Here is a 9,903-nt window from a genome sequence, read left to right as displayed (position 1 = left end):
TAAATTAAAACAATATGATAAATGTAATTTAAAACAATATGAGACATAAACGCCTATTTTTGTTTACAAACAAATTTGTGTTGATTGTTTAAAAACTTGAGTTCTGGCTATGGTCTGTTGCAAATTTATATTGTTTGCACAATAGGTATTACAAATTTAGATGTGGTATAAGACTTTAAATGTTTTCTAGTTACTGTAATACCCACTCAACTATAACAAAAATTTTACTGAACAAACTTAAGTTCAAAATTTTAAGCAAAATTGTATGTACCAAAAACCTTATAAGGATTACGTTTACAGGTATGAGTTGGCAGTTTTTAAAATATTACCAGTTTTATTTGTCTGTATAGGATTAAAGCGTGTTATTAATATTGTGTTTTTAGTTGGATTTAATGAATTAATATTTAGCTACAGAATATGACATGCGAAAACACTGCTCAACGATGTGTAAACACAACTTGATACACTTAATCAAAATGTATTGGACTTTCAATGGTTGATGTTATTTGTTTTAATTTAAAGCGTCCAGTACACGTCCGTTATATTTACGATTAATGTTTTACTAAAAGTTAGAATATCTAACAAAATACGCAAGATAGTAGTGTTAAAATTTAAAAAAATGCGAAAACATCTTTTAAGTACTAAGTCAACTAAAAATGTTTATAAGAGAGCTTTAAGGTTTCAGCTATTTAAAAGGCTTTTGATATACAAATTATAGAGTTCTCTATTTTACCGTTAAAGACACAGTTATTTGCTGTTATTTTTTACTGACATAGATAGGCAATATGAGCGACATCAAGTTTTATCACTTCTATATTAGCCCGCCAAGCAAAGCGGTATTCATGGTTTTGAAAGCGTTGGAGTTGGATTTTAAAATCGAAAATGTTAATATATTTAAGGGGGAACAAAAGGACGAAAAGTATTTGAAAATTAACCCGAAAGGAAGAGTTCCAGCGATGACTGTTGGAAAAATGGCATTGCACGAAAGGTAATTATAGTTTATGAATCGCTGAAAAATGCTCATATTAAAGTACGTACGGAAATTCAAAAAAAAGCTTTACATAACAAAACAGAGCAAATCTCTAGGCTTAGTGCCTAAACCAAAATATTATCTCCGTATTAAGTTAATATTTGGCTTTAACGCCAAACCTATTTTAAAATATCAAGAGGATTACCTTATATTGAAAATATGTGTAGTGCAAATATATAACACACAATATATCTATTGTACTTGACGATCGTCACAAGGTTAACAGGCGTTGCCTTTTTTCATAGGGAATAATTAGTAAAATCTAGCAACACTTCTTTATTAACCAAATTGTTTTTTTAATTTTTATGTTTACCAGATATCAACATTTTTTTAAACTGTTATATTTTTTTATTATTAGTCGCGCTATAGCATGTTACCTGTGCAATAAAAAAGCAAGTGGAAAAATGAAGTCACTCTACCCGTCTTCGCCTGAAGAGAGAGTAAAAGTTGACATGGCACTTTACGTGGGAGAAACTTTCTGGGAAGACAGTGTCGCTTATTTGGTAAGTATCAATACACTAACAACGCATATAACCTTTGAGTCATTTCTAAAGACTTGGAAAAGGATAAAGTTTCGTTAAAGTACAGTATTGCATTTTTGCTGTTATGAACGTTGTAATTATAATTTAATTTGATATTTCCAGAACGCTGCTGGTGTTATAGCGCATGGGGAATTTCCCAAAAAGGATAAGATTGACAACGTCGAAAAGTCTCTTCAGTACTTGGAGAATAATCTCTCAAAACACAAATACTCATGTGGGGATAATTTGTCAATTTCAGGTAACAATTGTTTGCAAATACATCGGCAAAAAAGTTAGATTGCCGTCAAATGAAGCGATAAATTGTATGGGTATTTTTACACCTAACCTTTTTTTAGATTTTTTCGATTTAACCACTATCGAATATCTTTTATTTGACAAGTTTGACTTAAGTGACTACCCAAGTATAAATGCCTGGATCAAATGCATGCATGCACTGCCTTACTACAAAGAATGCAATGAAAAAGGCCAAGCAGATGGGGTGAAGCTTTTTCAAGAAAAACTTGCCGAGACCTTGGCCAAGCAAACCACTAAGTAATATAAATACAACTCCACTGAAGTCTACCTTTTTTTGCTGTTTACTTAGAATTAGTTGCACGTAAACATTAAGTTAATAATACAAGTTGACCAAATACTTCATTCAATTGACTGTTAGTAACTGAAAGATAATTTACCAAACTAGCAATAATTTTTTTACAAAATACAATCAATTATATACAAGGTGTTTCACGTTATTAATTTTAAGGTTCTCGAAACAGCCTAAAATTTATAACTCACCCTTCCAAAATCCCAAGTAGTAGTTATAATTATATAGGTACAAATACGTTAGACTTGACAAAATATCAGTTTAAAACTTGCGTAAACTATACTCATTGACACCGTCTTTGTTTTTATTACAAACGGTGTTTTATATACGGTCTAAATAACTATTAATTATGCCTTTTGCGAATCTAGATGCTTGTCAAAGCCTAACTAACAACTTAAACAAGAGACAATAAAATTGTATTTAAAAAAGTTTACTTTCCTTTAGCTACAAATTAATGACAAACGAAACAGTTAATTTTGGAATGCAAAATATTATTGCTTTCCTGCGGTGATTTTGTATTAAAACTATTTGTACTTGTGCTAGAATGAAACAAAAATTGCTGTTTTATAATCGTTTATTTTCGTTCTAAGCTGCCGTACTACAGCACGTAAAAGTTGAATTATTTTGGAAAAACAACTTCACAGTAAAAACTAAAAACATTTAAACAACAAGGGGCATTATTAAAAACCATGGTTTATCAAATGACATAAATTAGGTCGTTTTTAAAACAATACGCGCTACACGGTACCAAGTTATCTGGATATATAATAAGCTTAAATAAATATCCCAGAAAACACCATCAACAAATACTACAATAAACATATTAACACCAATAGTACATGTTCTATAGCTTAATAGTCATACTGCAAATGTAAACAAGTCTTGTGGCACTTGATTTTGAGATTACTAATATACTTATTGCATCAACAGTAAAACACAAAACCAAAAACGCAGCAGTGACTCCGAAACTTAAAGTTTCACCAGACAAAAATAAAAGAAACAATTATATTTCAAACTTCCACACAAAACAAAACCATAAGGAAAAATATCGCAATAAAAGTACGTAAAATTGTCATTTAACAAATTTGTTTTAGCCCATAGATATTTCTAGCAACTACAAGTTGTTAAAACCTACAAACCTAAAACAACATCACAATTAAATTAAGAGTTGCATAATAATAATTTGTAAATCCAAACTTTCACAATTAAGGAGGCAAAACCAGCTATCAAAAAAGCAAAATTAAAGATTGTAATATTTAAGTTAAAACCAAAAATACCCATACTTAAAACATTGATTTGTAAAAAAAAAGCAGAAACAGTAAACAGAGAGCTAAAAAAGCACGCCTGTATACACTTAACAGCAGGCACACTTGACACCTATAGTTGATAAAAAAGCACCTGGATAATAACTTGATGAATTGTTACATTTTTAGTAACCGCAAAAGAGTGGTAACGAGTTTTCAATTGGCTGATAACAAATTTTGTCTCGTATATAAGCCCATTAGGAAAAAAAACTTTCACAGGCATAGAAAAACAAAGGGTTTTAAACACTGTCTCTCAAAAATAAAAGTCGAGTTTGACAGACACGTCAGTACTTGTTCGCGATTTTTGCAACAATCAATTTAGTGACATGTATAAACTTGAACTTTATCGAGAAGTTAAACAAACAAAACGTTTTAACTTAGTTGTAGAAAGAAGTTGGGGGGAGGGGCTGATTGGAATGCGGGGACGGTATAGTGGGAACCGGAGGGTACCCGGAGATTTCCGGGTGCCAAGGGTACTGGCCTCCGACATTGCCAGGATGTCCCGCGTATGACGGAGATCTTGTCGGTGGAGACGGAATGTAAGAATGCTTTGGCTGGTGGGAATATACTGTCCCTGGGTGAGTAATTTGCGGGTAAGAGTGGGCAGCTCCAGGTGTGAAATGCATATCGGGTCTATAAACTGGATGCTTAAAGTCGTGACTGAATGCATAGGATGATTGTTCGGGTTGTGGCTGAAGTGAAGCTGCCAGGCCTTGGAAATCAAACTTGTATGCATACCGCTTTCCGTGCACCTTTGTCATAATGCTCTTATCGTAATAATACCTAAAATATAAAAAAAGTTAGTCATTTACTCAATACATAAGCAGCCTAAAAATACAATTTAGTAACGGTTTTTAAAAAAAGTTTATGTAAAGGTGTAAAAGTTTACCTAAGAGCTCTGCTAAGTTTATCATAGTTCATATTAGGCTTGCTTTTGCGTTCCCCCCATCTTCTTGCCACGTCATCGGGGTCAACCATTTTAAACTCCCCGTTAGTTCCCTCCCACGTAATACAAGTAGCGTTTGTTGGATCGCTTAAAAGTTCGAGAAGAAATTGCCAAAGTTGAATTTGGCCACTTCCAGGATTGGAAAGTCTGGCACTGGTGGGTCCGAATAACTGGTATGGATCCACACTAGGTCCATTGTTAATACTTGACGTTATTCTTGATGAACCTAACACATAACAAAGATTGTTTTATGCACGTTTGGTATTACACAGTGAATTGCTCATATAACAAGTATAGGAATAAAAAAAGTTAATTAAAGGGCTGTGTATGTTGGTTTATACCTTTAACGTCAATGGGGTGGCCCATATAGTTAGCAGGCACGTGCCCGTCCCTGTGGCGCCCTACATCGGAATATACGGGATCAGTATAACCACCACGTGGTTGTGCTATTGCAGTGGAATGTCTGTAAGCGCCAACATCAGGAATAACATTATCAACATCATCTGAACTCAAGTTTGGTAAAGGCCCTGGCCCTAAATTAAAAAAATTAAATATAAAATTTGATTATTTCATTTATCATAGGCACTAATTGACAAACTCCTTATTAATAATAGTTGACATGCTTTTAATTTATTATCTATTTCAACATAAAAAGCAATCTATTATTACGTCTCAAGTAGTTTAGATGACTCATGAACACGTCAGCATTTCTTGAATTGGTAATTCTGAAGAAATCTTCTTTGGTCATGGCGCAAAGCATCCTGCCATTGAGTTCAGCAAACGCATGCACCGACACCCCAACAAGGTTATATTCAGCTATTGTCCATTCAACCCATTCCTGTACGTGCTCGTGCGTCCATACCATCGGATCTAAAATTTACCGGGTTTATATTTGTTTAAAATTTTACTGATGCGTTTATCTAACCTATGTATATACATAGTATATTACACGTGACAACACGTTGCTTATAGTAAAGCTTATATTACAAATAGTTGTCCAACACGCTAAGGTAAACCCTTGTTTATTTGCGGTCTATACGCCATTGTAATGACATATTATTATCTTAGCCATCAGGATGTGGCGCATAGTTAATTTGCAATAAATTTACCTGCTGGTACAATAACTCGTTTTGATTGCTCTGGCTCGACTGCTCCATTACTGTCAATGATATTCGGATATCCGCTGGTTCCACTTCGGTGATGCTGATCCCCTTGCATTGACGTAGGAGTCGGCCTTCTTCTGTTGTCATGGTAACCACCCTCGTACTCAGCGTCTTGTGGGTAACCGTGGTGGGCCGAGACAAACTGATTAGCTGATGGCGCTTGTGAATATGGCATATTGCTGCTTAAGTATGGATAATTGTTCCTGTTGCCAACATGATTTTGATAAGTATTGGTTGGAGGCTTGAAGGCCGAGCCATTTGAGTTGTAATCAATGGATTGAGAAGATAAAATAGCAGGGTTAGGCTTTGGTGAACCTGGCGAGGGGGCGTTACTCGTCTGATGGATGCTTGTTGCTGCACCTTCTTGAGGACTTCGATTGGGTATTGAGCCCATGTTTGAGGGTGAGTAAAGCTCACCACTGTTTGACCGAAAAGAAGTTTGTTGTTGGCGCTCGTCTGTTGGCAATGATGCGGGTCTGAATGGAACTTTGTTGTCTGCGTTACCTACAGGAGTACCACTTCCATTTGATAAACCTTTGGGAGACAACACGTTGCCGTCGCTTCGATTTAAAAACGCCGAGAACGATGACGTATCTGTAAGAACTTCCGAAGAAACGGGAACAAATGAGGACGCTTTCGGTGTGGTAATGTCAAAGTTTTCTTGGCTGTTGTTGCTTCCGTTTGACGACTGTTCAACACTCCTTCCAACCGATCCCAGATACGGATCCGGGTTGCTGTTAAATAAAGACTCTGTACTCTCATTTCGCTTTTCGCTGTACATGTTGTAACTCAGGTCCGTGGCCTGATCAGTCTGGGCCAAGTCGAACTCGGTACTGCTGACATCTGTGGGTATAACAGGCGAGTTTTCTTGCTTTAAACTCCCGTTCATGGCGACACTTAAAGGACTGTCTCTCGTTTTTTTCGAGAAGTCTTCAGCAACTTGATTAAAACTAAAAAAAAAATTTAATTTAATTTAAAGGGTACAGTTAACAAAAGCGTTAGAAATTGTTCTATAGTATTACAACTTAATCTACATATTCTTATAGCACGTTTTGGCACAGTTTTAAATGCTATTTTAAGAAACAGACATGTGTCCATATAAAAATTTATGATTAAATATTTTGTTTACATAAAATTTGTTTAATCCAGACATATTTTCCCATAATTTGGAATTAATTAATTTTTAATACCAACGTTATTAAATTTTGAATAAAGTTCTGCACAAAAGTTGTTTATAAAAATGGCTTAAACTAAGTTAAATGCAAGCAACACAATAAAAAAATAATTTTTATATTTAGTGTTTAGTATAAATTTTTAAATAGCATAAAATTACCTTAACATATTTCCAGGGTCTTAATTAGACCCAAAATTTTTAGAACAAAAACTTTTGGATGTTGTGTTCTACCTAAAATTAAAAAAAAGGTTATTAAACTTAGCATATATATTTAAATCTAGGGTATATGTAACACGTGGCCCATTTTTTGGTTCAATTCAATTTTTCAGCAAAAGTCAATCAACGAATTTTGTAAAAAAAATTAACGCGATAGTAATAGCTTGAATCGTGCTCGGTGTAAGCACAGTATGGGAACACAGCAATACTGAGCTCGCGCTAAGAGAATAAAAGAAATAAAAACAAAGCTAGTTTTTCAACAAGAAACCAATAGGAGAAGCGGGCCTGTTGGTTGGATGATGTGCGCAAGCTTATTCAGGATATGACGTCACATCCTGTAATTCTGTATCCACGATGCGAGCAGGCTGTTACTGCGCTTGATGCATGCATAAATGCTAGACTCGAAAAAGCATAATTCATCACGAAATGATCATGCCAGCAAAATATTTTCCACGACGCGCTGTTTATTGAAATTTTGATGGCGCGCTTTTTTAATGCCATTGCATGCGAGCCTGTAAAAGCATGAAGCGCTGAATTGATATAATTTAGAAAAACTTTAAAACGATTTTAAACAATTTTATTTCGTCCAAATATGACAATAACAAAAATATTAAAAAAAGTTGATGTACTCATTTTTATGTAAATTGTTTACTGAAATTACAAATTTAAAGTTTGTCCTAAAAAAAGTTAAAAATGCACCCATACAGTTACAACGACTGTAGCCAGTGGGTCAAATGTACATTTCGTCGTTTCGTTTGGTTTAAATAAAGACTTTGTCAACTCAAAGGAAGCAATATAGTATATATTATTCACAGAAAACATAGTCACCAGTTCATTGTGTTGATTCACGACACAACAAACTAGAATTAAATGTATCGAGAATTGCGCAAACACACTCATATATTCGTAGATGTGGAAAACGTTACTCGGTTCCCTGTATTTTAACTCATACATCTCACTGTAAACCACAAAACACGAAACAACTATAAATTGTAAAGCAAATCATTTCATGAAATATTTTTTTTTATTTAAAGCATCCCAAATACCGGCATAAATTCGAGGAAAATTTTTTTGTTTAATGTCTATAGAGATGATCAAAATATTTTGAATTTATTAGCGCATCCGCTGAAATACTACAAACGTTAGGTAGTCCTTCAAAATGTAAACAACCGTGATTGTTTACTATGCCATTTGCAGAGTGCATTTAAATAGGAAAAGTGGGATTTCCTTAACAAGAAACTGCATAGTTTGTATCGTCTCCTGTTCAACGTAATCTCAATTAGAGTTTAAGGAAGACTTTATGCGGTATGTGGAAACAATTTGCAGGATCAATTTTTCCGGGCTTAGACAACGTTTAAAAGTTATCTTCGCAGTGATTTAATGTTTACATAAAAGACCTTTATTAATTTCTTATAAAAAATCTATTTCGCTATGGATTTTTACCAAAATTTTTTTAGTATTTATGATATTGTTTTTCTATCATGCCATATAATAATTTTTTTTAATAATTTTGCATGGGCCGATATAAAACCGTCATTGATGTTAGCTTTGCAGCGGAAATATCATATTTCTATCCATCATCCTACACTACAGCCCAGTATATACCATCTACACGCCGGGCCCCTATAACTAACTAACAAAAGGACATCAGACTTAGCCACGTGACTTAGTTAATTGTAGGCGACCGCATGGCTATATTATTCCATACAATACATTTTTTATTTACTACATATTCAAATTTAAAGTTTAAGTAATTTAAATATACGTATACGTATAGTTAAACTATTTAAGTTCATGTTTGTTGAATATCGACACAAACCCTTTTTTATTTAATTCAAAACTAATTAATTAAGTCGTGTAGAAAATGTCGATAGTAACTGCACGTTTATTAAATTTTAAAACATTTAATGAAAACATCGTTTATAAATATATATAACTTGTTTTTATTTAAAATGTCGAAGCCCTTTTGCCTAAAAAATATACATTGCCCTTATCAATAACATACAATAAAGTTTATTATAATTTTAAAAAGATCCTTTAATTTGTTATTTGGTATATTTCCTAATTAATTTATTTAATAAATAAGTCTTTAATGAAAAAAATAAAATAAATAAGTATTTTTTTTATTTACCTTTTCGATGCTCAATAAATTAAGAAATCGTTTCTTATTCGCAAATATCCAACTAAAGATAGATTCTGAGAGGAAATGCTTTAGTTCTTTCCTGGCTGATGTCCGATGCGGAAAATGTTATGACACTAACCACTCACTTTGTTTCCTACTTTTCAAAACTAAATGACGTCACTTGATGGGAGACAACACACGTTTTTGCTATAGAAATATAGAAAAGGTTAACGCTCTATACAACACATGCATAAAGTTGAAGATTTTTGGCCTAACCCTTTGCAGAAGTATTACTGATCTGAATTAGACTCTATCGCGTAAAAATCGCATGTTTTCAACTTTGCATTTCGCTACTGAGCGACTGCGTGACATGAAAAAGGGGTTGCGGGCTAATAATCCAGCATGCACATGCGTATACAAAGCTGGTCGATAATCCTTGCTACAGGAACAAGTCGTGATCTAACATTATTTTATTAGGTCTTACACCGAAATACCTAAAAACAACTTTCATTGCAAATCCAAACGCCAGGTTTAATTTATTTTTCAATTTAGATTGGACAATTGATTATTTTAGTATAAACCGAATTAAATACATTATTATTTAAATAAGTGTAAATTTAATATAATAAATATAAAAAAGGAAATAACTTTAGGAAACAAAAAATGACATTTAAAAGTAACCCTATTGGTATTATGTATTATTATAACTGAAAACCATACAAAAACAAAATGGCGCGCAAACTTTATTATTGTTTCTAAATTCTAAAAAAAAACAGTAGGCTAGTTTTACAATCTAAAAAAATCTATATACAATAATGAAAAA

At 33.3% G+C, this 9,903-nt stretch overlaps 2 protein-coding genes across 2 annotated transcripts; one reads left to right on the top strand and one right to left on the bottom strand.

The window, feature by feature from the left end:
- The first annotated feature begins 372 nt into the window (after window positions 1-372).
- LOC145743329 (glutathione S-transferase D7-like) lies at window positions 373-2,289 on the top strand. Its single transcript, XM_082561265.1, has 4 exons — window positions 373-988; window positions 1,389-1,533; window positions 1,675-1,810; window positions 1,908-2,289. Exons 1-4 carry the CDS (start codon window positions 786-788, stop codon window positions 2,105-2,107), a joined length of 684 nt encoding a protein of 227 aa, XP_082417391.1. The 5' UTR covers window positions 373-785; the 3' UTR covers window positions 2,108-2,289.
- Window positions 2,290-2,719: 430 nt separating this feature from the next.
- On the bottom strand, window positions 2,720-9,450 carry LOC145744159 (uncharacterized). Its single transcript, XM_082562278.1, has 7 exons — window positions 9,090-9,450; window positions 6,902-6,973; window positions 5,515-6,518; window positions 5,075-5,275; window positions 4,747-4,938; window positions 4,349-4,631; window positions 2,720-4,242 (listed from the first exon to the last, which is right to left on the bottom strand). The coding sequence occupies exons 2-7, from the start codon at window positions 6,907-6,909 to the stop codon at window positions 3,837-3,839; spliced, it is 2,094 nt and encodes a 697-aa protein (XP_082418404.1). The 5' UTR covers window positions 6,910-6,973; window positions 9,090-9,450; the 3' UTR covers window positions 2,720-3,836.
- Between the last annotated feature and the right edge of the window lie 453 nt (window positions 9,451-9,903).

The sequence above is a fragment of the Corella eumyota genome, chromosome 2 (assembly GCF_963082875.1).
Source record: "Corella eumyota chromosome 2, kaCorEumy4.1, whole genome shotgun sequence".
NCBI classification, from domain to species: domain Eukaryota; kingdom Metazoa; phylum Chordata; class Ascidiacea; order Phlebobranchia; family Corellidae; genus Corella; species Corella eumyota.
Note: the sequence above shows the minus strand (reverse complement) of the source record. Positions and strands in the feature narration are given on the sequence as shown.

Bases quoted from the DNA above. Each gene is read 5' to 3' on its own strand.
- LOC145743329 (XM_082561265.1), top strand. From the start codon at position 786: ATGAGCGACATCAAGTTTTATCACTTCTATATTAGCCCGCCAAGCAAA. The intron at 1,534-1,674 runs GTAAGTATCAAT...TGATATTTCCAG, and splicing joins AAGACAGTGTCGCTTATTTG to AACGCTGCTGGTGTTATAGC. The intron at 1,811-1,907 runs GTAACAATTGTT...ACCTTTTTTTAG, and splicing joins GGATAATTTGTCAATTTCAG to ATTTTTTCGATTTAACCACT.
- LOC145744159 (XM_082562278.1), bottom strand. The intron at 5,276-5,514 runs GTAAATTTATTG...GGTAAATTTTAG, and splicing joins ACGAGTTATTGTACCAGCAG to ATCCGATGGTATGGACGCAC. The intron at 4,632-4,746 runs GTATAAACCAAC...GTTATGTGTTAG, and splicing joins CCACCCCATTGACGTTAAAG to GTTCATCAAGAATAACGTCA.